At 46.8% G+C, this 15,833-nt stretch overlaps 1 protein-coding gene across 1 annotated transcript in view; it reads left to right on the top strand.

Moving 5' to 3' along the window:
- Positions 1-14,300, top strand: part of SH2D6 (SH2 domain containing 6) — a 152,446-nt gene extending 138,146 nt beyond the window's left edge. The window contains exon 17 of the mRNA XM_029604282.1: positions 13,733-14,300. Coding sequence (XP_029460142.1) covers positions 13,733-13,849 — 117 coding nt within the window. The 3' untranslated portion in view covers positions 13,850-14,300. The remainder of the gene's footprint in view (positions 1-13,732) is intronic.
- Positions 14,301-15,833: the final 1,533 nt, after the last annotated feature.

The following is a 15,833-nucleotide window of genomic DNA, read 5'->3' as shown; positions in this document are numbered from 1 at the left end:
TGCAACTGGACAACAATCTTTGAGTTCTAAAAATTAATCTTATTTATATTTTCCTCTGCAACTGGACTACAATTTCTAAGTTCAAAATTCATTTTATCTTATTATTTATATTTGGCATGGTTAATATGTCACTATATCCAAGTTAAATATTTAAATTATACAGTTTATATTACATAATTTTATTAATTACAAGTAAAACTATTCTATATTATTGATTATCATTATGTTAAATTGTCATCCAGTTATAATGTTCCATATGTACCACTGTTCTATGTAAAGCCCCCTTATCTCTGTTGGGCAGTTTATCGTTATATGTAAACCGGAGTGATTTATAGTCTCTATAAGAACCTCGGTATATAAAAATTAAAAATAAATAAATAAATAAATAAATAAATAAACACTTTGTATAGAATTCTAGACTTAATGGGGAGCCAGTGTAGGCTCTTAAGTATAGGAGTAATGTGTTCCCCTCTACCGGTCTTGGTTAGGATCCTGGCTGCTGAGTTCTGTAGCATTTGTAGTGGCTTTGTGATGACAGCTGGAAGACCGATTAGCATGGAATTGCAGTAATCAATTTTGGAAAATAGGATAGCTTGGAGCACTGTGCGGAAGTCATGGAGATGGAGAAGAGGTTTCAAGTTTTTTAATATATGTAGTTTGTGAAAACATTCTTTTGTTGTGTTATTGACGAATTTTTTTAAGTTCAGCCGGTTGTCTATGGTTACTCCAAGATCTCTTACATGTGTGGTTAAGGTCATTTGAGTTGAGGGGGAGTTTTCATCCTGAGTGATGAGCAAAAGTTCAGTTTTTGAAGTGTTGAGAACTAGATTAAGACTGGTGAGAAGTCTGTTTATAGATTGTAGGCAGTTGTTCCAAAAATTCAATGTTTTTGTTATTGATTCTGAGACTGGTAGCAGAATCTGGACGTCATCGGTGTAAATAAAATGCGTAACCTTTAGGTTAGTGAGAAGTTGACAGAGGGGGTAGGAGATAGATGTTAAATAGAGTAGGGGATAAAGAGGAACCTTGAGGGACTCTAAGAGTGGCTTTGACTGGGTGCGAATCTTTATTATTTATTCTAACCTTGAATATTCTATTGTTGAGGAATGACTTGAACCAGTCCAGAGCCGTTCCTGATATACCGATATCTGATAGACGGTTGATCAGTATGGAGTGCTTCACCGTGTCAAAGGCCGCTGATATATCAAGTAGTGCCAACAAGTAGGGGGTCTTTTTATCAAGGCCTGTGTAGATTCTGTCTGTCAATGATATCAGAAGGGATTCCGTGTTGGGGAATTTACGGAAGCCAAATTGTGCTGGGGCTAGAATCTTATTTTCTTCTAGGTATTCCGAAAGTTGTCTGTTCACTACTTTCTCCATGGTTTTGGCCACAAATGGTAAGTTAGCAATGGGGCGAAAATTTGCCGGGTCTGTTGGGTTAAGGTTGGGTTTCTTGAGAAGAGGTTTGAGGGTGGAAAGTTTCAGTGAGTCCGGTACGGATCCTTGATTTAGCGAACAGTTGATAATCTCCGCTAGAGGTTTGGAGATAATTTCGGGAATGGTGAGCAGTAGTTTGGCGGGTAGAGAGTCAGTAGAGAGTCAGTTTGTTTTAAATGTGCTACTTGCCAATTTCATGGAGTGATTCCTAATCCTTCTATTATTCGAAAGAGTAAATAACTGATTCACCGTACTAGATCTCCCATGAATTTAAAGACCTCTATCATATCCCACCTCAGCCATCTCTTCTCCAAACTGAACAGCCCTAACCTCATTAGCCTTTCCTCATAGGGAAGCTGTTCCATCCTTTTTATCATTTTGGTCGCCCTTCTCTGTACCTTCTCCATTGCAACTATATCTTTTTTGAGATGCGGCGACCAGAATTGTACACAATATTCAAGATGCACTGTCATCATGGAGTGATACAGAGACATTATGATATTTTCCGTTTTATTCACCATTCCCTTCCTAATAATTCATAAATTGTATTCTCATTGATAAATAATACCATATACTGCACCCTACAGTAGCTTTCTAAGTAGTTTGCAACAGCCATTTCCTAGCATGTAGCAAATGGACTCAGGACCAATTGGTATAGTGTGCTCCTGATAGCAGTTGGAGATGGATCAGATTTAAATCTGATGTCAGCCCTAGTACATATACCCCTGCAGGATGCCATGCTCTTCAGTATTTTCCGTCTCCATAGCAGTTTGGGACTCTATACACGCTTGCACAGTATTAGAGTATTCTAACCAAAGAAATCCAAAACAAGAAGAGAACTTACCTCTACAGATGAACCCCGCTCTCCTGCGGTGATACCTACGGGTCCCTCCCCTAGTCGAGATTCCTGAGGTGATTTCCGTGATCCCTCAGAGGTAGGCCTCGGTCCAGCAGCCGGCCCCTGGCGTAGATTTAGCCCCCGGCATCTGGTGCGGCTGAGAGGCAGCGGGTGCAAATTAGAGCGCGGCGGTGAACGTACTTTTCCCTCTCCCCCCGCAGCCGGAGACAGCCCAGAACGAAACCGGGAAACGCCGAGCAAGGTAAGGGAGAAAACTTCTTAAAAGTCTCCGGTCTCTGAGGCTCGAATAGCCGCACAGATCGCCAGCCAGCGTCAGTGCTACCGTGTTGATCAGCCCTATCCGGGCTAGACCCTGATGCAATACGAGGGCCCTCCCACATGGAAACCCTCCGAGGTGGTCACCATATTGCTCGCGTGGTCGCCGTTGCTATTTACATTTGATCGTCGCCCTGTTCGCCAATTCGTTCTGTGCACACAGAGGCGAGCCATGCGCACAAAGAGGTAGATCTATAAAAAGTACGCCGTAGCCACACGTATCTTATAAAATCCGGGGTTGGCGCGCGCAAGGCTGCGCAAAATCAGCAGCCTGCGCGTGCCGAGCCGTGCAGCCTGCCTCTGTTCCCTCCGAGGCCGCTCCGAAATCGGAGCGGCCTCGGAGAGAACTTTCCTTTCGCGTCCCCCCACCTTCCCCTCCCTTCCCCTACCTAACTCACCCCCCCCGGCCCTACCTAAATCCCCCCCCTACCTTTGTTGGGCAAGTTACGCCTGCTTGAAGCAGGCGTAACTTGCGCCTGCATCCCCTGGCACAGGCCGCAGTGCCGGGGGACTCGGGACCGCCCTCCCAGCCTGCCCCCGAACTGTCGCCACGTCCCCGGACCCACTCCGGACTGCCCCCTGACCCAGGACACGCCCCCGGACAAGCCCCCTCCCGCCCCTTTTACAAAGCCCCGGGACTTACGTGGGTCCCGGGGCTTTGCGTGCGCCAGCGACCTATGCAAAATAGGCGCGCTGGTGCGCGTAAATCCAGGAGGATTTACGCACGCAGGGCTTTTAAAATCTAGCCCAAAATCACTTGTGTGTACACCGGCGCGCGCATAAGTGCCGTGTGCACAGAGACGCGCACAAGGGCACCAGGCGCACAACCACACGCTCAACTGTGCCGGGCGCATAAGTAAACCCTGTGCGCACAGCAGCGCATGCATCTTTTTGAGCTCGCATCTGACCTACACGCACAACTTCGGCGCACCCAGAGCGCATAACTCAGCCTCCCGGCATACGCTTGAACGCACAAACCGGAGTTTTTCGGCACACACAAACCATGGCACCACTGGACAAGAAGATTAAGATCCAGGGCCTCTGCCCAGCATGCCACATTAGAGCTGCGCAGCACGAAGAGGCCATGGCCTTGTGTATACAGTGCGAGGAGGCCCTGGGTGTTCCAGCCCAAGGTCCTCCCCAGCTGGTACTGGGATCCGGATCCACAGACAGTACACTGGACCTTGCTACTCCCAGCGGGAGCCTCCTTCAAACAGGGCTTCCCGGGGACGCAGCGCCTCTCAATTTAGACCCAGCATCTTTCTCCTGGGTAGAATTCTTCCAAGGCCTACATACCTTTGTCCACATGCAACCAGCGCCCCCGATGACACAGCCACAGCCTCCCCCAGAGGACCCTAACATCCCGGGACCCTCTAAACCCAGAGAAGTGCCTTGCCCACGCAAAGGCCCCAGCACTGGGGACTCGGACACCTCGGACGAGGATCAAGACTCCCTGGAGGAAGGAGAAATCCCTCCAGGAACAGAACCCTACCGAACCATGAGGCGGTTCTTCGCCAAAGATGAGTTTTCAGATCTCGTGGCGCACAGCTTAAAAGAGCTTGCTATCCCAAACACAAGTGCCACAGGGGAACCGAAGATGAACGCCCTCCTCGGGGGACTCCGTCAGGCCTCCTGCCATTTTCCTTTGCTGCAGGCCGTCCAACAGCTGATTGACCTGGAATGGGAGTCTCCGGAGGCCACGTTCAAAGGGGTGCACACTCTGGCAGCCATGTACCCCCTGGACCCTGCCGCCAAAGATCTTCTGGATTTCCCCAAAGTGGATGCCATGGTCTGCGCAGTCGCTAAGCACACTACCATCCCAGTCGAGGGAGGAGCGGCACTCAAGGATACCCAGGACAGACGTCTGGAATCCATCCTCAAACAGTCATTCGTCGTTTCAGCTATGTCGCTACAGATCGCTGCCTGCTGTGCCGTGGTGACACGCGCCTGTTTATCTAAGACCAGTAACGTCACCATGCCCTTCGAAGCACCGGAACCAGCAGTATCATTCCTCACGGATGCGACCTCCGACCTGGTATGCACCGCAGCGAGAGGCATTTCGTCCATCGTGGCAGCCAGAAGACAACTCTGGCTCCGAAGCTAGTCAGCCAACGCGACATCCAAGACGAGACTCACTAGAATGCCCTTTAAGGGAACCCTCCTGTTCAGAAGCGAACTGGAAAAGTTAGCCGACAAATGGGGCGAATCCCCACTACCGCGGCTACCGGAGGACAAGAACAAGAGAAGCCAGTGCCCCTTGCCCCAAGTATCTAAGGGCAGGGGATCACAGTGCTTCAAGCCGTACAAAAGTACATATCAAACATCTCGCCCCACAGGCAGGGACAAGTCCTTTCGGAACAAGCACAACAAAAGGGGATCCGGCTGCGGCCCAGGCCCCAGCCGCACCCCGCAATGAAAATCAGCCGGCCCATCCTCAGAAAGAAGCCATAGGGGCAGGCTTGCCCTATTCTACCAAAGATGGGTCGAGATAACTTCGGACAAGTGGGTACTAACCATCATTCGAGAGGGACTTCCACAACATCCCTCCGGACAAATTCGTGAAATCTCCCTGCCACGACCTCTCCAAGAGGAGGGCAGTAGAAACCACGCTGACCAAATTGTTTGTCTTAAAGGCCATAACGCCGGTGCCCACGCAACAACAAAATACTGGGCACTATTCCATCTATTTTATCGTTCCCAGGAAAGAGGGTACGTTCCGACCCATCCTGGACCTCAAGTCCATCAACCGTCACCCGAAGGTCCCTCGCTTCCGCATGGAAACCCTACGCTCAGTCAGAAGAGCGATACAGCTGGGAGAATTCCTCACATCCCTGGATCTATCAAAAGCCTACCTGCACATCCCAGTCCACCACGAGCATCAGTGTTTTCTACGCTTCGTGATCCTGGACCACCACTATCAGTTCTGGGCACTACCCTTCGGGCTAGCCACAACACCCCAAACATTCACCAAAATCATGGTTGTAGTGGTGGCGAAACTGAGGAAAGAAGGAATCCTCGTACACCCATATCTGGACGATTGGCTGATCAGGGCACACTCCCCAGAGGAAAGTCATCAGGTGACCACCAGAGTCAAAACTCTACTGGAGAACCACGGGTGAGTGGTCAACACAAATAAGAACTGTCTGCAGCCCTCCCAATCTCTGGAATACCTGGGATTCTGGTTCAACACCAGACAAGACAAGGTGATTCTGACTCCAAGGAGAACAAAGCTGATAAACCAGTTGCCAAACCTGTTAAACAGTCTTCGCCCCAAGGTGTGGGACTACCTCCAAGTCCTCTGGCTCATGTCATCCACACTGGAAGTGGTCCCATGGGCAAGAGCTCACATGCCACCCCTACAGCATTCTCTACTGTCACGATGGAATCCGATGTCCCAGAATTACTCCGTTCGCCTCCAGCTTCCGGAGGAAGTTCAAACCCAGCTACAATGGTGGTTTCAAGAAGATCATCTGAGCAAGGGAGTAAAGCTATCCCCGCCGACCTGGATCCTGCTCACCACGGATGCGAGTCTGCGAGGGTGGGGAGCCCACTGCCTGGAACTGACTGCCCAGGGGCAATGGGACAAGGAAGAGTAGGGATGGAACATCAACCGACTGGAAGCACGGGCAGTCAGGCTAGCCTGCCTACGGTTCAGTCACAGACTCCAGGGCGAATCGGTCAGAGTCATGTCGGACAACGCCACAGCAGTGGCCTACATCAACCGCCAGGGAGGAACCAGAAGCCAACATGTCTCCCTGGAAATAGACCTCCTAATGGCGTGGGCGGAATCAAACCTACAAGAGATCTCAGCTGCCCACATCGCGGGAAAAGACAATGTCACTGCGGATTACCTCAGCAGAGAAAGTCTAGACCCAGGGGAATGGAGGCTGTCGAACACAGTCTTCCAGTTGATAGTAAACCACTGGGGAACATCAGCCATGGACCTCCTGGCAAGCCGGTCAAATGCCCAAGTTCCCAACTTCTTCAGTCGCAGACGGGAACCACAATCCCAAGGAATCGATGCTCTCGTCCAGACCTGGCCACAGGAAATTCTGCTATATGCCTTCCCACCGTGGCCTCTATTGGGCGGAATCATCCGCAAGATAGAACACCACAGGAAACCAGTACATCTAGTGACCCCGGACTGGCCAAGAAGGTCGTGGTACGCAGACATGCGAAGACTACTCACAGGGAGCCCTCTCCCTCTACCTCCTCACAGGGATCTGCTCCAACAAGGCCCGATCCTCCACGAAGACCCAACTCTATTCTCTCTTACAGTCTGGCCATTGAGAGGACACACCTGAAGAAGAGCGGATACTCGGGGGCGGTGATTGACACTCTGCTTCGAGCACGCAAGTTTTCCACATCTCTAACCTACATACGAATATGGAGAATATTCAAAGCCTGGTGTGAAGACCGCAACATCCTCCCGTGGACAGTCGAAATTCCCACAATTCTGGTATTCCTGCAGAACGGCTTACAGGTGCAGGTGGCCGCGTTGACCTGCTACAGAGCCAAGGTGGGGGACGGCAGCCTAGCCTCTCATCCAGACGTCTCCTGTTTCCTGAAAGGAGTCAGACAGATCCGACCACCCCTGAAGTGGCCGGTACCCTTATGGAATCTCAATCTAGTCCTAGACTTCCTAGCAGGAGCCTCCTTCAGACCCACCCGCAGTCTGTCCCTCCGACTACTGGCAGTCTGCTCGGCCCGTCGCATCTCCGAGCTCCAAGCACTGTCTTGTCGAGAACTCTTCCTCTGGTTCACATCGGGATCCATACAGCTACTCACGGTCCCCTCCTTCCTCCCAAAACCATCTCGCTGTCATCACCAGGCAAGCATAAGGACTCGGAAGAATCTCGCCGCCTTCACCATCTTAACGTCGGCAGACTCCTACTCCAATATCTGGAAAGGTCGGGATCCATACGAAAGACTGACCACCTCTTCGACCTTCACAGCGGGAAGAAACAAGGGGAAGCGGCCTCACGGGCAACCATAGCCCGCTGGATCAAAGAAGTTATAAGGTGGCCTACATAGAGGCAGGCAAGCCTCCACCTCTACAAGTCAAGGTCCATTCCACTAGAGCCCAGGCAGTGTCCTGGGCGGAAACCAAGATGCTGTCACCCGCTGAGATCTGTCGGGCGGCGACATGGTCCTCCATCCATACCTTTTCTAGGTTCTATCACCTGGATGTTCAGGCTCGGGAGGACACAGCATTCGCAAGGGCAGTACTAAGTGGGCCACGGGCAGCCTCCCACCTGGTTCGGGAATAGCTTTTGTACATCCCATTGATCCTGAGTCCATCTGCTACATGCTAGGAAATGGAGAAATTACTTACCTGATAATTTTGTTTTCCTTAGTGTAGACAGATGGACTCAGCATCCCGCCCACGGCTGCAGACAATCACGGAAACCTCGGGGAACAATCCCCGAGAGCAAGACAAACACGGGTAAGCCAAGCTTCCCTCTAATTAGGACACCCATACCTACTGGGTGTCGGCGTTTCTCGGTTGAGTGCACTGGCGGTCTCCAGCTATTACCACATCAACCAGTTCAAGCTAATCAAGTTATTCAGTCACACATATATCCACAATTGCTTTTCGAAGAGAATACTGAAGAGCATGGCATCCTGCAGGGGTATATGTACTAGGGCTGACGTCAGATTGATATCTGATCCGTCTCCAACTGCTATCAGGAGCACACTATACCCATTGGTCCTGAGTCCATCTGTCTACACTAAGGAAAATGAAATTATCAGGTAAGAAATTTCTCCATTATGCATCATGCATGAAACTTTAAAACATTTTACCTCAATTACTTCAAGCACTTACCAGCATTAACAATTCCTTATTAATCTGTATTAAATTTATTTTATATTTATTGCAGTTTATAAATGCACAAGCATATCATGTAAAAAGCAAAGAAAACAAACATCTATTCAATCATGTAATAAAACAAGAATTAATATATTCTTTGATTTTTTTCATGTATTCTCTTTGCAGAAAACCGGAAATCATCATAACTGCAATAAAATAGCACTAATTATCAGAACAGGTGCAGATCAGAGCTAGGCCAATTCACATTACAACCAACATGAAAAAAAATTCAAATTCTGGTGTTATCTCAGCAACAAATATCCCTCCACTGCTATTTTGTGAAGTAACACAAACTCCTGCAAAGAAAGAGACATCTAGAACCTTGCCATACATTCACAGCATTGACTCTCAGGATTCAAATAACAGCAACCTTATGAAAAAGCAGCAATGCAAATACTACACCAGGCCCTAGAACATTAATACATCACCTACTGGAAAAACTGAACAAGCTGGACTACTACTACAGAGAAACTACATGTGAGCAGAAATACTGCTCTTCAGTCACACAGGCAAAACAGAGACCGGTCTTTACCTAATATAGAAATGAGAGACCACACATTAGAAACAAAAACAAGCAGATAAAACCAAAATAGAAAGCCTGAAAAACTAGACTCTGAACAGTAGAATTCTGAAGAAAGAACAAATACAAAAATATAAGAAATGCACATTCCCAAAGTTGGCCATATTCAAATTGTTAAAATCTCAAAATATTTATTTTTATCTTTGTTGTCTGATCTTTGTATTTTTTAATCAGTTTGTCCTGGTCTTTTTTTTCCCACTTTTACCTTGTCTGTCATTTCCTAATTCCTTTTCAGGGTCTCTTTCCTCCTATAGTTTTCTTCTCTTCCTCCCTCACACACACACAAAAAGGTCATGCTTTCTGTCACTTACTCCCGCACATACACAAGTTCTCACTTTCATATGCTCTTCCTCCCCTCCACACACACAAGCTCACATTCTTTTCACACACACACACAAGCTCTCAACCTAACATGCTCTGCCATGATGCACACTCAGGCTCCAATTCTTATACACAGATACACACTCAACCTCCCATTTTTACCCACACCGGCTCCCATGCACACCACGCCCAGGCTCCCATTCTCAAACCCTCCCCCCACACACACCTCCAGGCTTCCATACTCACTCCCCACACACACAAACCCAGGCTCCCATTCTAATCCACACACACACCCAGGTTCCCATTCTCACACAAACACACACATACATGCATTCAAACTCCCATTGTAATCCACACACACACACACGCTCCCATTCTTACCCACATGCACACATTCAAGCTCCCATTCTCACCCACACACATTCAAGCTCCCATTCTCACTCCCACATTCACAGGGCCTTTCCATTTGGCACAGACAAACTCCTACTTCCACCACTGCGGGATGGGATCCTGCTACAGCATTGCAGCTCCGGCCCTCTTCTTCACCGCCACGGGAATGGAAAACTGCGACAGCACTGAAGCTCCGGCCCTCCTCTTCACCGTCATGGGGATGGGACGGGCCTGAGCCCAAAGTGGGTGGGCCATGGCCCATCCAGGCCCACCTGTGGCTATGCCATTGCTATCAATGCAGTTCTCCTCCATCCCTTTATCAGTGCAGTTAGACTGTTGGAAAGCACAGTGCAGTTATTGTGTGCCTCTATTTATTTATGTAAAAGTGCTTTTAATCCACTAATCTTACAAGAAGTATCCTCAGCGGAGTACAATTAACAGACATATAACAAGTAATCAAAAATAATAATTTGATTAATATTCTGCTTTTTGGAACTTCAATAATAAAATAAAAACAAAAAAGCTTAACAATAAAATAAATATAAACAAAAACATCAATATGAAAAGCTAAAACACTTCAGAAGATAAATGAAAAAAAGAGTATAGCAATATAAAATCAAGGTTTAAGAGCAAACTAGCTAGGAATGTCATTACCCAAATGATGGCTTACCCTGAATTGAAAGCCAATGAAAAATAAAGGGCTTTCAGTTTTTCCCTAAATGTAGGATAGCTCTTTTCCAATTGCAATGAAAATGGGAATTCAATCTAAAGCATGTTATTAAATGCCAGGTTGGCGGGCACAAGGGGGGGCTACTTTAGCAATTACGCATGACAACGCATCGGGGCCTTCCCAACCCCCTAGCATAATCTCCCTTCCCCTAGCCCTATCCTAAGTAGTCAAAATTTTGTTTTACCTTTTGCTCCTGCCTCGTAGCAGGAGCAACTTGCTGTGCTGGGCGACTCTAGCCCCACCCCACTCCACCCCCCTGGACCGCCCCTTTTTCAAGCCCCGGGACTTAAACACATCCCAGACCATTTGAAAATTGGCCCGATGTGCATAAGGCCCAGCTACACGCGTAAACTCCGGGCTTTTACACACTCCGGGGTTTGAAAATCTACCCCTAATCCTTATTGATTTATAGCTATACTAACTGCCGTAACCACATCCTCTGGCAATGAATTCCAGAGCTTAATTTTCTCCAATTTATTTTAAATGAGCTACTTGCTAACTTCATGGAATGCCCCCTGGTCCTTATATTATCCGAAAGAGTGAATAACCGACTCACATTTACTTGTTCAAGTCCTTTCATGATTTTGTAGATCTCTATCATATCCCCTCTCAGCCATCTCTTCTCCAAGCTGAACAGCCCTAACCTCTTTAGCCTTTCCTCATAGGGGAGTTCTATCCCCTTTATCATTTTGGTCAGCCTTTTCTGTACTTTCTCTAGTGCAACTATATCTTTTTTGAGATGCGGCAACCAGAATTGCACACCATGGAGCGAAACAGAGGCATTATGACATCCACCATTTTATTCATCATTCCCTTTCTAATAATTTCTAACATTCTGTTTGTTTCTTTGACTGCCACAGCACACTGAGCCGACGATTTCAAAGTATTATCCACTATGACACCTAGATCTCTTTCCTGGGTGGTAACACCTAATGTGGTAACATCGTATAACCACAGCAAGGATTATTTTTCCCTATATGCATTAGCTTGCACTTGTGCACATTAAATTCATCTACCATATGGACGCCCAATCTTCCAATCTCACAGGTCCTCCTGCAATTTATCACAATCCGCTTGAGATTTACTACTCTGCTTAATTATATGTCATCCACAAATGTAAGCACTTGTTGTGCCCCTTTCCAGATCATTTATATATTAAAAAGCACCGGTCCTAGTACAGATCCGTGAGGTACTCCACTATTTAATTTTTTCCACTGTGAAAACAGACCATTTAATCCTACTCTCTGTTTCCTGTCTTTTAACCAGCTTGCAATCCACAAAAGGACATCATCTCCTATCCCATGACTTTTTAGTTTTCTTAGAAGCCTCTCATGAGGGACTTTGTCGAATGCCTTCTGAAAATTTATATACACTACATCTATTGGTTTACCTTTGTCCACATGTTTATTCACCTTTTTAAAAACATGTAGGAGACTTGTGAGGCAAGACTTCCCTTGGGTAAATCCATGCTGGCTGTGTTCCATTATACCAAGATCTATCTAAACGTTCTGTGATTTTATTCTTTATAACAGTTTCCATGATTTTTCCCCGACACTGAAGTCAAGCTCGCTAGTCTATAGTTTCCCGGATCTCCCCTGGAGCCCTTTCTAAATATCGGGGTTACTTGGTCACCCTCCAATTTTCGTGTACAATGGATGATTTTAATGATAGGATATAAATTTTTACTAATAGGTCTGAAATTTCAGTTTTGAGTTCTTTCAGAATCCTGGGGTATATATCATCTGGTCCAGTGCTTTACTACTCTTCAGTTTGTCAATCTGGCCTACTACATTTTCCAGGTTCACCATAATTTGGTTCAGTTCATCTGAATCATCACCCTTGAAAACCGTCTCTGGAATGGGTATCTCCCCAACATCCTCTTAAGTAAACACTGAAGCAAAGAATTTATTTAATCTTTCCGCAATGGCCTTATCTTCCCTAAGTACTCCTTTAACCCCTCCCCTCAATCATCTAACGATTCAACTGACTCCCTCGCAGGCTTTCTGCTTCGGATATATTTTTAAAAGTTTTTATTATGAGTTTTTGCCTCTACAGCCAACTTCTTTTCAAATTCTTTGTTAGCCTGTCTTATCAATGATTTACACTTAATTTGACAGTGCTTATGCTTTATCCTATTTTCCTCTGATGAATCCTTCTTCCAATTTTTGAATGAAGATCTTTTGGCTAAAATAGCCTCTTTCACCTCCCTTTTTGAACATGCCAGCAATCATTTGGCCTTCTTCCATCTTTCTTAATGTGTGGAATACATCTGGACTGTGCTTCTAAGATGGCATTTGTAAACAATGTCCATGCTTGTTACACACTCTCAGGCCGATGCAAAAAAACAGCACAGAAAGCGGACGCTGAAAAGTCAGTGCCTGCTTTCTTAATGCTTGCGCGCCATGCTATAAGCAAAGTAGGGGGTCGCACTAGCAAGGAGGTGCTAGGGTCACTTGCGCGACCTTAGCGCCTCCTTGCTAACGCGACCCCCGTCGCGGCTGCCGGTTACGAAAACCGATGCCGAGTTTACCGGCATTGATCTTCATAACTCGGCGGTCTGCCGAGGTATTTTTTTTTCTTAAGTAAAGAAAAAGAAAAGAAGTACAGAAAAGCAGTTTTTTCTGCTTTTCTGTTCTTCTTTGACATGCACTCAGCTATTAATGCCTGCTCCAGGCAGGCATTAATATCTGAGGGCTAAATGTGTGTTTGAGACACACACATTTTTTTTAATGCGGAGTGAATGTGTAATAGCCTCATTCACATGCATTTGCATGTGATGAGCGCTATCGCATTCACTCCACGTCGGATGCATGTTAAATAGATGCTAACCCCCTTATTGCATTAGGGGGTGGATTAGCGCCTGTTTAACCCATGTCCGAGTGCGGGTTATACAGTGCGCTCGGCTGGAGCCATGGATTTACTGGGAAAATATTCACTGAATAGCTGATTTAATATAATACCATCTGTCAGTATAGTGATACTCTTTGTTATATGGTGTGATAAACTCTGTTACAGTGCTACAGTGCTCCTCTATCCATCAGCACAGTGACACCCTCTGTTATGAGTCACAGTGCGAGTACAATGCTCCATCTGCCGGACTGCTGCAGCTCAGTCTTGTGCAGCCATTTTACCATACCTTAGTTTCTTTAATTAAGCCATCTATTTCTCTCCCTTTGTCTTATGCTTGTGTCTCATCTCTCTCTCTCTCCTATCTCTGTCTCTCTGCAGCTTTTCGACAGCGTGTCCAGCATCGTTCTGCACTACCAGGATCACCCTCTGGTGCTGATTGACAGCCAGAATACATCCAAGGAGCAAACCTGCCTGCGGTGTCCGGTGCAGCCCTGATATATCCTCCCTCACCTGCCAGACATCCGTCGCAGAGCATAGTACAATCCCCACCCAAGAGAAGGCTCTCTCTTTCCCAGCCTTGCCCACAGGGGTAAGCGGAGGCAGACACAGGCTGAGCTGCACCTAGACATTGCCTTAGGACAAGAGGATTACTCCAGCTTTGTGATGAAGAGGTGCTCTCACTAGCTCTGCTCCCCTCGCTCAGAACCTCTTTGTTCTCGTAAAACAATTTAACAAAGGGGCTATTAGGCATCCCTCCAGCACCAGCACATCACTGATGTCATAGAAATCTCCTTTCTGTTTTGCAAACTCGTTCAGTCCAGAGCAGCTCAAGCCTTGAGGCCAGAGTCCAAATTCCAATCCAGAAATCTACAGCCAGGAACTCAAGAGAAATTAATGTGTGGGGGGGAGGGAGGGACGTCTTGACTTGAAACTGTAACCATGTAAACTGTGCTTGAATAAACAAAGATTTAAGACGAGAGCAGAACTGCTGTGCCAGAATCGGGTCCTGGTGTACAGAGACAGCCGTCAGACCAGGGTGAAAGAAGGCGGATTTGGGTGGAGACTACTGGTGGTCATTGCCCTCTCCCACAATCTCAGGGGGGTGCAGCAGACTCAGCTCTCACAGCCCCTGTAGGACACAAAACAAATCCAGGCTAGTCCAAGAGTATTACTGTAGGTGACAGGAGGGAGACCACTGGACAGCTTGGGTGGGCCAATTTGTCCTTATCTGCCATCATCTACCATGTTACTATGATTTTTCTGTGTAATGAGTACTTCACTAAACATGAGAGACTGTTTTCTCTGCAGGAAACTAGGCAAGAAATGGAAACAGAGAAATATAAACATGATGGCAGAGAAAAAAACATTATGGCCTATCTAATCTGCCCATCCACACCCAGCTGGTGATCACAAGCAGTAACCAATGACAAGACAGCTTTAAAAATGATTAGGGACCTTCATTTTTGTGTGTTTATTATATTTTTCCTGAGACTTTATCGGTGTTCGTTATAACAAGAACAAAGACGGAAGAAAATTAATGTTAAAAATGACTTCATTTTTCCAGGTAAATATTGATGTTTATTTTGGCAGATAGAAGCCAGGACAGTAAGAAAAGAAAAAAAAATCAGATTAGAATCTTAAAGCAAGGATTTTCAATTTTTTTTGAAAGTTATGAAGTTATGTGGCCCTTTTTATAAAAATTATTAGCCGGCATAGGTGGGGAAGGAGCACCTGGGGATCATTCCTGCCCAGTTTAGAAAGTTTAGACCTCTGGTTGGGATAAAATAGGTTCGGGGGAGTGTGTTAATTTTCATAGTTTCGATTGCCGGAGGGAGCAGGGCTTTTTTTCGGCAGCAGAAGGGGGATTGGGACAGAGCGTGAGACTGACAGTTTCTATGGTGTGTTGAAATGACAGGAGCTGAGTGGCACCTTATAGACTAACCGATTTATTAAAGCATGAGCTTTCGAGGATAGTCTGCTTCATCAGATGCATCGGGTATTGGTTATTGGGGAAAACAACAACTGTTGCTGCCACTGACTGCCTCTGCATTTTTCCTCCGCCGGTGAGGCGGGATGCACCGGTGGCTGCACAACAAGCCTTTGCATTCTTCTTAGGGGGGATCCACCGGCAGCTACCTAGGCCCCTCGCTGCTCCCTATCCTGGGCCCCCATCTATCGCAGCCGCTGCCCTCCCAGGTACCCTGCCCCGTGCATTTGCACGGTTTGCACACCTGGTAGCAGCAGGCCTGAGGCTAAGTGATCAGTTTTTGCCAACAGCAAGTTGACTCCCATCCAGAGCCTGGAGTATCTGGAGGCTATTTTCATCACGGAAAAAGGCCAGTGTACACATGACAAAGGAAAGCAAGCTTGCTTACCGTAAATGTGGGGGCCTCCATAGCCATGACACATGGATGACAGCATCTGACTGAATCGAACAGACCTATCTCTCTCCAGCTCAGTAAAAGTTTTATTGAGCATA

The sequence above is a fragment of the Rhinatrema bivittatum genome, chromosome 5, assembly GCF_901001135.1.
Source record: "Rhinatrema bivittatum chromosome 5, aRhiBiv1.1, whole genome shotgun sequence".
In the NCBI taxonomy this organism is placed as follows: Eukaryota; Metazoa; Chordata; class Amphibia; order Gymnophiona; family Rhinatrematidae; genus Rhinatrema; species Rhinatrema bivittatum.
This window is presented reverse-complemented; position numbering and strand designations above follow the sequence as displayed.